Here is a 13439-nt window from a genome sequence, read left to right as displayed (position 1 = left end):
ACACACAAGCACACACACAGACTTTCTGTCTTCCTTGCTTGCCCATTTGACTTCTGGTCATGATCAGATAAATAAATTGAAAACATCGCATCCAGGGAAATGCCTTTGAAAATCCCTTCAATTCTTCTTTCTTAGGTGAAATAAAAGTTGTTAGCTAGGCTAATACAGTCAGATCTAGACATGGGGAATTTGCAGGGAAGTTCTGCCTGTTCAGATAAATGGCTCTGTCAGAGGTATGCTGTGAGTGAAGATAGTATCTGCTAGGATTAGGGTAAAATGTTTTTCAGAGCCTTAAATGGAAATTCAAGTGGTGACTGTATTATGCATACAAATTACCAGAGGCCTTCCTCAATCAGGTCTGTGGATTTGCTTAATGGAAAACAATTTTTCCAGTCACTGTCTACATATGCACATTCCACAGCAGGAATACATAAGCCTGGAGCACTTGAGCTGAAGACTTCTGGATTAGCAGTCATAGAGGACACCCATGTGTCCAGCTGCCCTTTGTGTTTTCTACCAAAAGACACAAATGCTTTGAGGTCTACCACACTTCTGTTGTCACCTGTTTCTCTCTTGATACAACCTTGTCCCTGCGGAGACTGAAGTAATTTCTAAATGTTTTAATAGTTTCTGAGTTACTTAGGTATGAAGAGTTTTCCCCTGTTTTCTATTGGCAATTTTATTTTTTTCCAATCCCAATGAGAAAAGAGAGAGAGCTGGATCTGTTGAACTCAGAATAACCTCCTCAGGTCATTGAATCAACTCAGTTTTAAGTTTTTACTGTTTCCCACATCTGAGGGAAGAAGATAATCCATCTGCAAATCTTTTTACATGATGACACACAAGGACAGAAGGGAAAGTCCACAGGTGTGTGCTCTGGAGTGCCTGTGCTCTGGCAGATGCAGTTGTTTGAGTGCCCAGCATCATGCCCTGGCTGGTAGGATCTCCTCGGGTATGTCTGCAAGGAACTTGGACTGCAAGCTCCCCATGCTGGCAAAGCAGTGGGAGCTCCAGGAGCAGACTCTATCCAAAAAGCTACTCTGACCTCAAGTTGCTGAAACTTTGTTTAAGCTAAAGATGACTTATTTTGGTAAAAAGACCGTAAGCTGATTTTTAAAAAGATATTATCTTGATGTCACACTGTCTACAAAACCATCCCTTGTGGTTAAAGGAGGTTTCTGGACCAATCGGATTAGTTACCAACCTACAGAAATGCCTTCATCATAGAACTCCTGCTACATAGCATTTTTATGAGATCCTATGATGCAGAAATGGTTTTCAGCCATTTTGAATAAAGTGCAAACCAGAAATGGAGCTCCAGGAGAAGCTACTCAGTGAAAGAAATTCTGTCTTTGCTCACAGCATTGCTAAACCATGACCTCCAAAAGTATTGCCTTGCCCATTTCTAAAACTACTTGTGAGCATTTAAAAAAGAAAATAATATCCCTTTTGAATCAGAACAGGATTCAGTTCTAGGTAAAATCAAGTGCAATAATTTAAAGAAAAACATAAAGGAGGGAAAGAGTGTGGAAAAGAAATCCCTTCAGTTGTCATTAAGTTGTGAGGATTTGGGGTTTTTTAAAAATAAATACATTCTGAAAAATAAGTTTCAAGAGAAAAAAGAACCCGGTATTTTCTAGTCATTGAGGTCTTTATGGTTTTTTTTAATTGCATTTAAGAAGTTTGCTGATTAATGTGGCATATACTGTGTGTTTCAAAGCTACTAAGCACTCAGTGCTTTCTTTTGCAGTTGATGATGGGTGTCTAGAAAACACCCCAGACACAGCAGAGTTCAGCAGGGAATACCAACTGCACCAACACCTTTTTGATCCAGAGCATGACTATCCCAACAGGGGCAAGTGGGTGAGTACATGCTTCTTGCTTATTTTTGTTGCATGTGGAACTGGATATTGTCTGCTGTGTGGGGCACTATGAAACCATGAGGACGGTATTGTTCTTAATGCTGGAAAAACTATCACCCTAAGGGAAACTTGTCGAAAAAGGTGAACTTGCCCTGTAAAACAGAAATAGTGCTTGTGATTGATAGACACCCCAGAAAAACAGAAAGTAGAAATCCTTGTTCTATTACCTGTCCCAAAACATGTCAGCTTGATAAATGCAAAAAAACCCACATTTCAAACTACAGAGCATGTAGCCAGAATTAGTGCAGATCTTAATATTTCAAAACATAAGATGTCCCTAATGTGAAAGAATTTCCAGGTTCAGTGACTATTCACTGTTCAGCTACATATATTAAAAATAGAAAGAAAATACAGATAAACAGAGTTCAGCAGCTCAAATCACCTTAAAAAAATCTAGGCTCAGACCCCTTGCTTTAAGAAATCCTCCCCACCTTAAGGATTTTGGAGGACTTGGTGTTGCTTCTTCCTCTAGTCAGGTTATGAGCTGCATTATATTGAAAACCTATTTGACACATCACATATAATAAACACAGTGAGCTACACTAAGGGCAGAAATCTTGCTCTGAGCATACAAGGACTTTAATAACTGCAGCTAGACTATTTCTACAGGCTAGAGTCTCCAAAGAAAGCTCTGCCACTTAATCTTGGATTACATCAGTTAAAATGTCCAATCCCAAATCCATTTTCAGGCGCCAGGAAAACAATAACAATGATCATAATTTATGCTTGTAGAGCAAATAATGAAATCTCATTTTACATTGTTATAACACTTCACTTAAGATTGCCCTAAACCAGTGCTCTGCAAGCATATATCGATAAATGGACATGCTTGGCAGTCTCTTCTCCTGACGTAGTTTTGAGACAGTGATTCGTCTTCGTAATCAAACCAGTGTAAGATTTATAGTCTTAATTACTTATGCAAGTGCTAAATTTCTGGAGAGAATCATGCCAAAAATCCAAGTTCTGGAAACTTGTTGAATTCTAAGTAATTACCATCAAAAATTTTCATTTAAAAAACACCAGATGGTGAACTTTCTTTTTTATGCCAGATAAGGCTGTTAGTTTTCTTACTATTCATGAGTACTTCGCTTTCATAATACCATTCTGAATACTACAAAAGCACTTCTGTAAATCTTTGGCCTATAGCAGTATTTCAGAATAAAACAATACGTACTGTGTTGTCATCAGCAACATGTATCCTTAATAAATGATAGTAAATCATTAGTGAATCCTGAGCCTTTTTGTAGCTCCATCCATCACTACTAACTCAGGAGAAAAAGCTGCTCATGTATGGATTAAAACACTCTCTGGTACTAAACAGTAATCAGATCTAGTTGCTAGATCTTAGCCAGCTCTAGATCCTTTTAATTAGAGATGAAACAGCTGGTCATGTGCATGAGCAAATGTTCTGCCCAGATCCAGGAGAATAGCCCTGATAATCTCCTACTTGCATATTACTACATGATAAAAAGATAAATACAGTGGTATCTTTTGGTGGCTGGGTTTGTTATTTTTAATTCTCTGGGAAAATCGGGTAAGTGCTCTGAAAATTAGCTGTTTGAGACCTTGTGAAGCAGAGCTGAAGGAGATCAGATCTTTTAGGGCATTCACTGTTGCCTGCATTAAGTTGTAGATGACCAACACAGCTGGCTGTGTGCATCCTCATCCTCCAGCTGTCCTCAGCATCTAAAATTCCCCAGCCTTTTCTCACCGCTGTGTGGGTGAGGAAGCGTTACAGATCCCAGTGACTTGTCCGTTCCAGGAGCCAACATGCATTCCTCAGTGTAACCACAGAAAAACCCAAATTACATTAGCAGGTCAGAAAAAAAAGGACCTGCTCATCCTGCTGGGACAGAAACAGGTTGGTTGGCTTGTTTTGGTGACAGACATCATCACAGCAAAGCTGTGAGGCCTCTGCAGTATCCTGTGAATAAGAGACATGTTTTGTAGGGGTCAGGCAAGTCTAGAAGCTGTCTCACGCAGCAAAGTGTAGAGTTATGTAGATGCTAAATATTACGTGTAAATATTGCTAATACATCTGCAGATACAAACATATAAATCATAATAAAGGTATACTGGGTTAGGAGTGGGAAGAAAGATGAAGAATTTTTCTGTCTTTGGTACAGCTTCCCATATATCAGTATGCTGACCTGTCAGAAGTCTCAGGAACAGACTCTGTTTATAAAGTGAAGTCCACAGCTTACGCTCTGCTCCCCTCTCATGTGTGGAAAACACAGAGGGGACAATGGAAACAGTAGGATGAGTGACTTCTGGAGTTTTCTATCCTTGTGTACAACTACAGTTTCTAAGATTTCAGAGTTTTTCCCCCAGTTCAGACTTTTTCCTTATAGGACACCGACACTTTCTGAGTGTGCCTTTCTTGCATCTTGCAGATTGCCTCTTCAGATGGCTTGAAGAAGTGTTGGCATCCAGAAACACTTGCACTAAGATAATTTACAATATACAATTTACAATCAAATCTAAAATCCACTTACATATTTTGTTGGTTGGAAGCATTTTAACTTCTGATTTTTTTCCTCCCAAATTCCAACCTGTAGTAGTCTAATCCAAGTGGCCAAGAGGATGCAAAGGAAACTCCAGGAGGGAGGGAAAAGTAGAAAATCACATGCAGAAATGTCTCTACATGAGGTGTACCTTTAACTGAGGAAACTCTGTGCCTTCATTCCTAACAACCTCTCAGTGAAGGATGAACACTTCCCGGGCAGATTTTGGTGGCTGATGAGGTCAGGCCATTACGCAGTGGAACATACTTTCAGGATTGCTATTATCATACAAATATGTGGAGCTCATGCTCCACAACCATATTTGCTTTGTACTCCACATAATGCTACAGTAGTACTTAGGGCCTTAAAACATTCTCAGACAGACTAAACAAAATATGGTTTCCTTGAGAAGGAACAGTTCAATTGTAAGGAAGTTTTCAGAATGACAGAAATGCTAGCTCCAGTAGTCCATGAAATTCTTTTTATTTCAGGAACACCCTTTTTCCTCTCGTGAAAGTATAAGGTCAAATGCTTTACAAAGAGAAGCTTTGATGGTGCTTTGTTTCCTAAGGAGAATATTTCATGCATACTTGAGTTTCTTTAAGATGTTAAATTTAAGTTTTCCTGAAGTGAGTTCACATAAATGACTAGCAAAGAATGTCCCTCTTGGCCAGCTTCATCTCTGTTCCCTTTTGGAGCAGCTCAGACAAAATAACTGGGGTTGGACAAGAGATAGGCTTTGTGAATTCGAGGTTTAATGAACACAAGAAGTACAAAACAGACAATTTTGGCAGATTTCATTGTAACACTTGAAAATGTTTGTTTTTTCTCATATCAAGGCTGCAGAGAGAGTTAGAAGTGTTTGGTGAATTTGTCTTGTGCTAGAGTTACACTTTCTATTTATATAATCAATGTTAGGTCAGTTGTTTATAGCAGAATTAATGGGCTTGTTTATACAGTCTTCTGCTTTTATACATGTGATTCTTCTCGCCTTCCATTTTCAGGTTAGGGCTTGGTTTTGGTTTTCTTCATAACACAGGATTGAAACAAAATGTGTTGAACATGTGTGTGTTATTCCAGACTTTATTAGAATTCACTACTTATAAGAAATACAACAATATGTGGATGCACTTATGTAAACTATGGTCAGAGGGGGTTTTTTGTGTTGGTTTGTTTTTCTTTTTTCTTTTCTCATCATCATAACTTTCTCTTCTGCCAAGAGGTTTCTGGCAGTTTTTAAAAGGTTTGCCATTAAAAATGTTATAGACCAAACGGTTTTTAGAAACTTTATTGAGGGCACTACTTAAACAAAGGAAGAGTTGGCGCTGAACTCCTTTCAGCAGAGCTTTACACTGGGAAGTGTTGATATCTGGAAGGGAATAAGCAAAGACAACAAAACAGTAGGAATGATGCCTATTTCTGTTTTTAAAAGGAATTAGAAAATCCCTTGTAAAGCAAGTATTTTTTGCTCCTGTTCTTGTGTCACCTCAAATGTATAAAAGACACACCCGAGGCAGGACTGCTGCTTCCTCTCCCTCACATTCTTATTTTTCTTTTTCCTTCTGCTTTACCTTAAAAAAAAAAAAAAGAATATATCTATTTATACCACGTATCACATGATGGGGAACATCCAGACTATACAGCACGTACTTGAAGCACTTATTTCCTGAACACAGGGGATAAAATAGTGGAAAAGTACTGGCTTTAAAATTGTTGATAAGGCTGTGACTGCTCCTGAAGAACTGCAAATATTAGTAGGAATACACAAATACTTATTTGTGGCTTATTTCTCCCATAAAACTACACACTCCTCTAGACTTGATAATATTTGATTGCAGAAGTAGTATTTTAAAAGAAGAGTGTAATGGATTTGATGGCTGTGTTGGTTTTTTTTTCCCTTCCAGAGCAAGAGTTTACTCTTTGAGAAAATCAATGGTGGTCCAAAAAGAAGAAAGAGGGTAACTATCGGTATATTTCATAGTCCCTATATAATATAGAGACCTAGTAAAAATTAAAACCATGTTGTTGAAATTAGGAGATAGTCTAATGCATTTAATCTATGCACATAATCTAATGTATTATACTTTAGATTATGTGTATAGTCAGGTACTCTCTCTGATAAACTACTATAGCCAGCTTCAGGACTGAGTACTGGGTACAAGATTTATTTCTCAAAATAGCCTCTTTCAGAAGATACACTTAAGTGTAGAACATTATCAAACTTAATATTATCTGTCTTTTAAAATTGATTTTATTTGCTTGCAACCATGTAAAATTATTTAAATATCTCTAAAACAATTTGAAAATTCCAACTAAAAATATTAGTAAAATTTAATTACCACTACCCATGTGTGTATGTTTTTGTGTGTAAGTAACACTAAAGGTTTTTCTTTATCTGATCTACCTCAGATGAAACTCCTGTCCCTGTGTCCCACTTGTTTAAAAGACAAAGATGAAAGGGTTCTCATTGTTCTTCTCCTGTAATAAGGAAGGCAACGCACACAGAGAGAGTCTGCACAGTCTGCCTCATTACTCTCTCTTTTTTGGTAGTGTCAGCCTTTCTTTTATTAAAATAAAATCACTTTCAGGAAGAGTCAACATCTTTAGCCGTGCTGATGATGTATTATTTTTACAAAAAGGAAAAGTCTAACTCTCTGCCAGAAAGTAGCTTTTCAAAATATGACAGCACAGTTGATATTGTAAATGAAGTAAATGTAATTTAAAATAACAAGCATAAGTGAAGATGATTTATTTATTAACTCTCAAACTTTAAGTCTTTGCTAGAAAGGGAGAAGATGAGTTGATTTCTTTCTGATTCAGACATCACTGGCAATTGACACTTAAACCATAAGTTAAAGATCTGACCTGAGCTTAGTATCTGCTTCATGCTTACATTTAATTTTTGAGTTTCTTAGTTGAAAAGTAAAAACGGGTAGGCACCCTTTTTTTTAAGGTAGTTTTTAAGTAAGCAGAATTTACTCTGGAAATAGTTTAGCAGAATATTTACTAATAGCTAGAACAGCATGTTAAAGTGGAATTCATGCAACGTATACATGAAGGGACAAAAGAAAAAAAGGACATTTTCTTTCTGTGAGCTGACTGACATAACTGGATACAAAAGAAGTACTGGCTGGAGACACTTGACACTCCGGCTGGAGTCCGGTGGCCAGGGGTAGCCCAGAATTTTGAAGGTGAATTGCTTTACAGCAGACTTATTTTCCTAGCATCATCATGCCACTTAATGCTAAATTCATTGGAATTTAAATTATTTTAGGGTAATACTGTAATGGTTACTAACGCTTTAATGAACAACAAAAATTTCCACTTTATCAGCAGAAGAGTAAACTAGAACTCTGTCAGCAGCAGAGTGTATTTTCCTAGAAATCAAAAAAGCCCACTGGATTCCCCTCCTGCCTTTTCTGCTCCCTGCCACTTCTCTGTGTCTTTCTGCACAGACACAGTTTTGGAATCTGGCAAGAGATTGATTTTTTTGCATCTGAACGTCCCCATCTGAGGTAAAACAAGTCCTGTGTTACGGTGTGGGTGGTAACCCTGCTGTGTCTATCCAGGGACACAGTGACCCAGTCACAGAGGTGCTGCTGGTGTCTAGAAAAGTGCATCTGAGCAAGTGTGCATATTCGTGTATCTGTATCATATTTGTGTATCTGTGTGTGCCTCTGAAAGCACACCTGAGCGTGCACACACAGCCAGTGTGCAGAGCAGAGGGCTGTACCCAGCATCTGCTGCTGTGCTGGCTTCTCTGCAGCACTTGCACTGTAAGGAGGTTTACAGTGACATCTAATTTTAATTCTCCCCTTTTTTACAATTCTGTGCTTGCAGGCAGCCCTGTCCAGAAGTGTCAGGACCACTTCTGTGATCACTAAGTTGCCATGGGCTCAGAGCTGTGTACAGAGGTGCTTGGGAACTTGCATTACTTTGAATTCTGCACAGCTGCATGGGATTAAACTTATTTTAGTCAAATCAGCCAAAGTATTTTGTATTATATTTTGTGTTTTCTTTTGTCGGTTAAGAAGGATTCAAAATTTTATGTAGTCTCATTCTCTTCTACTTTATTTCAAAAAGTAGCAAGCAAGTAGCATTCCAAAAAAGGACCAATTTATCTTCCCAGGAATCTTCAAATAATTCCTAGAAGTTTATGCAACAGTTGAATTTCACTAAATTAATATTAAACAGAACTTCTTTAAACAAACACAAACAACCAATTTACATACATCTTATTTCTAACAATTTAAACCATTGGAGTTAGTTTATTTTCAAAGATTTTTCCACATTCATTTCTGGTTCTTAGTATTTTTATGTTTTCACTTGCAGCAGGCAAAACACCCAATACCCAACATAAGGAAGCAAAAGGGCTTCTCTGTGCTATGACTAAGTATTAATGATAGCTTCCACAAATCTGGAGAAACCCAAGGGCTTAAACTTGAAGACAGATAAACCCCAAATGTTTTACAGAGATTCGACAAATACTTGGGATAGCTGAAAATAAATATTTCATGCCCATTTTGAATGCCTTTTTTTTTCTGCCTTTTTTTTTTTTTATTCTGAAGTTTTGGTGAAAGAAGCGCAGAAATAATTCAAGAAAAGTAATTTCTGTGACACAGACAGCCTGACAAGAATCAGAAGATACTGGAAAATTTGCATTCCTCTGAAGTTTGTCCTTAGGCAAAGTGTTTTTATTAGCATCAAAAACCTTCATGCTAGAATTTTTGATTTTAGCTGTGTGAACGAGACAATATACACTTGAAATTTGCTTACACTGACACTGTGACAGGCCAGAAAGCAGGTGTAAATGATACTTAATACTGAATGCTTGCCACTTGCAAATACATTTTACTACATTGGTACAGATAAAATTCAAGCCCAGGCTTTCTACGTTACTCCATCTATGATCTCCAAGCAGTTTTGAGACAGGATCTGTTCATCTTCAGCCTCACATTGTGCTGCTTGCATGGTGCAAAGTGAAGTTAAACCCTCTCCAGGAATCTTCTTTCCAGCATTCCCTTTTTCTGGCAGTGCTGTGAGAGCCATTTTCTATGCCAAACCCTTGTTTGGCTCTGCTTCTTTGCCAGCAGTTTTTTATCTCAGCATCAAGAGAGGAAGCAAGGAGGGGTTTCCTGGAGAGGAGACAGGCTGAACAAGAGGTTTTGGTCAAAATGGTATCGTGGTCTCTAGTTTGTACCCCAGCACAATGTCCATCAGGGGCTAGTGATTTGAACCAAAGCTTGCCTGTACTTCTCTAACAAGTTCTGTCCTGCCTCAAGAAATTAGGGAGTTAGCCCAGCAGAGATGCAGCAGCAATTCTGAGGAGAGGAGAAGTGGAGCAAAAAGATAGTTTTTAATTCATATCATTCTGTATTCCTGATAGTCCTCCTTCACATGTGTTTGTTTTAGTGGATTGAATTAAATTCTTGCACAAAAAATAATTATTAGAAGCAAAACACTGATTGACTTTTAGATTTAATCCCTGGAAGAAGTTTTTTCCCAAGTCTGTAAATATCTGACAGATAAGAAATACATAAATGTGTTCACTAATCCTAGTTGCCTTTTATCCGTTTCTCTGTTTCTAATAAGTTTAAATAATTTTAAACTTTTTCAGAGTGTGAACCCGTATCTGCAAGGACAGCGACTGGATAATGTTGTAGCAAAGAAGTCTGTTCCACAATTTTCAGATGAAGACAAAGGTCCTAAATAAGTACAATAAAAATGAAAGATAAAAACTCATGCCATCCTCTTCAAGACCATGATATTGCTTATATATAATCATCTATTAAAATCCTTGTGAATGGCAGCATGCTTGTTATTTATATAATTGTAGATGAAAACCAGCTGTATTTATAACAGCATGTTCTCCTAGATGATAAAAGTATGGTTCTGCTTTTTGTTAAGTTATGGTAAAAGGACATTTCTGTTGTTTTCATTTTAGTCATGGAGCAAACTTTAAAAATGTTAGTCATTTTGATAGCTAATGTGAGGTAAATGGTCTTAATGAGAAGCTTGTAAATAGGAAGATGAAAAAAAAAATGCCGAGTCTGACTCCAACATTTAATCTTAAATGTTACTATGTTTGACACATGAAAATTACAGTTTTATGTTTTGTTCACAAATATTGTTACTTAGCAAAGACAAAGTATTTATTTTACACAGAGAATTTTGGCTTTTGGTCCATTTTAATAAACATTTAAGCAATCTACAAGATTTGCAAAGTGACATTTTCCAAAATATTTCAGAGGCTCATTTGTCTCTGTTATTGCTGTGCAAATGTAAAAATTAAAGAACTGCTTTTTGACTGTATTCACTGGAATATTTTTTCTGTTAGTTTTAATCATTCCATGCCCAGAGCTTTCCTGAACACTTGAGAACATCTTTCCTTATCAGTGGAACTGTTATGTGAAAATTAATCAGTCCTGCTGTTCTTTGTCTTAGTAACTGCAGCATTTGTGCGTTATAGTGTTATTAAATTATACGTAGAGATTGAGGCATTTGTCTGTGTTAATAAGGTTGTGTCAACAACCTCTGAATCTAAATCCAGGATATGAAGGTCATTACAGTTGATCTCATGAAAAAGTACGTTACTCTAATAACACTGGTAGCTGTCCTTGCTCTTGAAGTTGTTCTGGGAAGCTTAAATTGCCTTCTTGTCCCTAGGAGATCAAAGAACTTAATATTCCAGGCTTCTCCCTTTCTAAAAGATGAGAATACACCTGAATATTTCAAGCCATGTTAATGGACCACTGGAATTATGGAAAACAGCATTAGCTTATAGCTAGTATTACAAATCTGTAGGGGGAAAAAAAGTAGTTTCCTTTCCCATCCTGTAGAAAGACACAATAAAATAATGATGGTCTCTTAGAAAAAAAGTAAAAAACAGATAAGAAAATAAGGTTCCTAGCTATATAAAATTAAATTTAACAGGATGGCACAGATATGACTGTTAATGGCATTTGCTTTTTCAATCTCACCACTTAGTAATTTGTAGTAAATTATGTATGTAGAGAACTGGCCCTCTCATGCCATTTATGGGTGGATTGCAAAATTCTAATATTTTGGAATGAACTATCATGTCCTTCATCATATTTCCCTTTTAAAAAAAATCTTGAAGAGAAAACCGAATAGTATGTTATGAAGTGGGATTTATACTCACACATGACACAAAAATGAGGAATTTCTATGAATCACAGAGCTCCCTTGGCTTCCAGTGGCTGGAGCAGGATGGGAGCAATCTAGCTGTTCATGTGACAGAACTTGTATTCTCTTGTGTTTTGAGCTAACTCTTTTTATCTGCACTCCTGCTTAGTCTTCACACAGGTTTTGAAAATGGCAAAGCTACAAAGATTGCTCCAAAACCGACAAAGAGTCTTTATATATTGTGGCATAAATCTGACATTAGAACCTGCTGATGCCCAGTGGCCCAGAGTGTGAGCAATGGTCATTCCTTCCATCTAACCCTGCTGCCAGCCACTGCTGTAGCTACAAGGCTCCCAGGCAGCTGGAGGCTAGACTGTCATTCCTAAGAGACTGGTGTTTCTTCAGATCCTTGACTGTCCCACCAATACTTCTAGAGTAATCTGAGTTACATTCTGTCCTTATAGCTCCAGTAAAATCCGTTTGAATCACAAAAATGAAACAACCATGCTGGCAATTTATTTCATTTTTTAAGCCCTTACTAAGGACAAGTGCTTAGTTAAAGGGGTGTACAGTAAATAGTGGGCTTGGGAAGGGAAAAGAAACATTTGCTTGCCTAATAGTATTGGTAATCCCACATGTAATTTTGTGAAGCTCTCCAGGTCACTCCAGCCTGTGTGGGGATGTGAAATGTAACACTGCAAACTGGCCAGAACAGGGATACCCGTCAGACTGCAAGCGGCCAGAGAAGCTGCCCTCCTGTGTATGATAGATCTGAACACAGTGCAGGCAAATCACAGTTCAGACCTGCTTTTATCCTTAAATGCAAGCAAATTAAAAAAAAAAAAAAAAAAATCTTTACACTGCACAAAACAATGATGTGTCTTACAGGAACTGTCTGCTGGAACAAGTCAAGTGTGTGGTGGTGAGCAGCTGTCTGCTGAGTTCATCAGGCAGCTTGAGTGTTTCACCAGGAAGACTCAGCAGTACTATTGTGACATGTTAATAAAATATAGCTATTGCACCATGATAATGAGATTCATTATTCTAATTTCTGTTTCATGGTAGAGCTGTTTTTCATACTGGGATTAGTTAGACCCATATTGATTAAAAAAAAAAAAAGGAAGCAAAAATCCATGTCCCTCCTACTGTTCCAACAACAGTCCAAACATGTACACATAGTTTTTTAAACAGAATAATCACAGTGCTGGTCTCAAAATCAATGAACAACGGTACCAACTATCCCTCCTCACTCAGAGTTCACCAAACCAATATTTACAAGAATGTAGAAATTCTAGAAATTACATAGTAGCTGCACAGGCATAATTGTCCTTTTACCTTTATGATGCATGTGAATTAAGGAGCATGTATATTGATAGTGTTGTTTAGAATTTTCATCAAATTAAAAGCTTTTAGAGTATTTTAAAATTTGCAAGTATGTTAATTATCTCTAACACATTAGAGACACGATGTGCTTGAAGGAAGCTATACAAAATAAAGTGTATTGCCCTGAAACATTGGTTTTGTCTGGTAAAGAAATATTTATGACTCCAGTTTAAAAAAAGCAATGTGTAACTGAGGGGAGTATCTCATTTGTGACACAAAACTTTCTCTGGAGTGCATACACACACACTAATACACTTTTTAAAACACAGTACAGTCTGATAATAAACTCATTAGTAAAGACTACAAAGATGTTAACCCACAGAATAAAGTAATATACAAATTCTTATTGAATTGCTAAGGAGGGGAAATAGTGATATGCTTCTAATTACTGTCACATTTGCATTCACCAAATACAATAAAACCATGCAGCTATCTATGCAGCAACTCAGGAGCCACCCGGAGAAGCTGGGTACCAGTTCCCAGT

At 37.3% G+C, this 13439-nt stretch overlaps 1 protein-coding gene across 5 annotated transcripts in view; it reads left to right on the top strand.

Moving 5' to 3' along the window:
- SCG5 (secretogranin V) overlaps window positions 1-13075 on the top strand; it is a 29234-nt gene extending 16159 nt beyond the window's left edge. For 2 of the 5 annotated variants that reach the window (XM_058863271.1, XM_058863278.1), the window contains exons 4-7: window positions 1751-1863; window positions 6331-6384; window positions 10044-10128; window positions 11742-13075. In XM_058863271.1, the coding sequence (XP_058719254.1) occupies window positions 1751-1863; window positions 6331-6384; window positions 10044-10128; window positions 11742-11866 (377 nt within the window). In that variant the 3' untranslated portion in view covers window positions 11867-13075. Of the gene's footprint in view, window positions 1-1750; window positions 1864-6330; window positions 6385-10043; window positions 10909-11741 lie in introns of those variants that run through there. The other 3 variants (XM_058863293.1, XM_058863286.1, XM_058863301.1) reach the window with 2 other exon arrangements.
- The last annotated feature ends 364 nt before the right edge of the window (window positions 13076-13439 follow it).

The sequence above is a fragment of the Poecile atricapillus genome, chromosome 1 (assembly GCF_030490865.1).
Source record: "Poecile atricapillus isolate bPoeAtr1 chromosome 1, bPoeAtr1.hap1, whole genome shotgun sequence".
NCBI lineage: Eukaryota > Metazoa > Chordata > Aves > Passeriformes > Paridae > Poecile > Poecile atricapillus.
The sequence above is the reverse complement of the archived record's forward strand: the minus strand, read 5'-3'. Positions and strand labels throughout refer to the sequence as shown.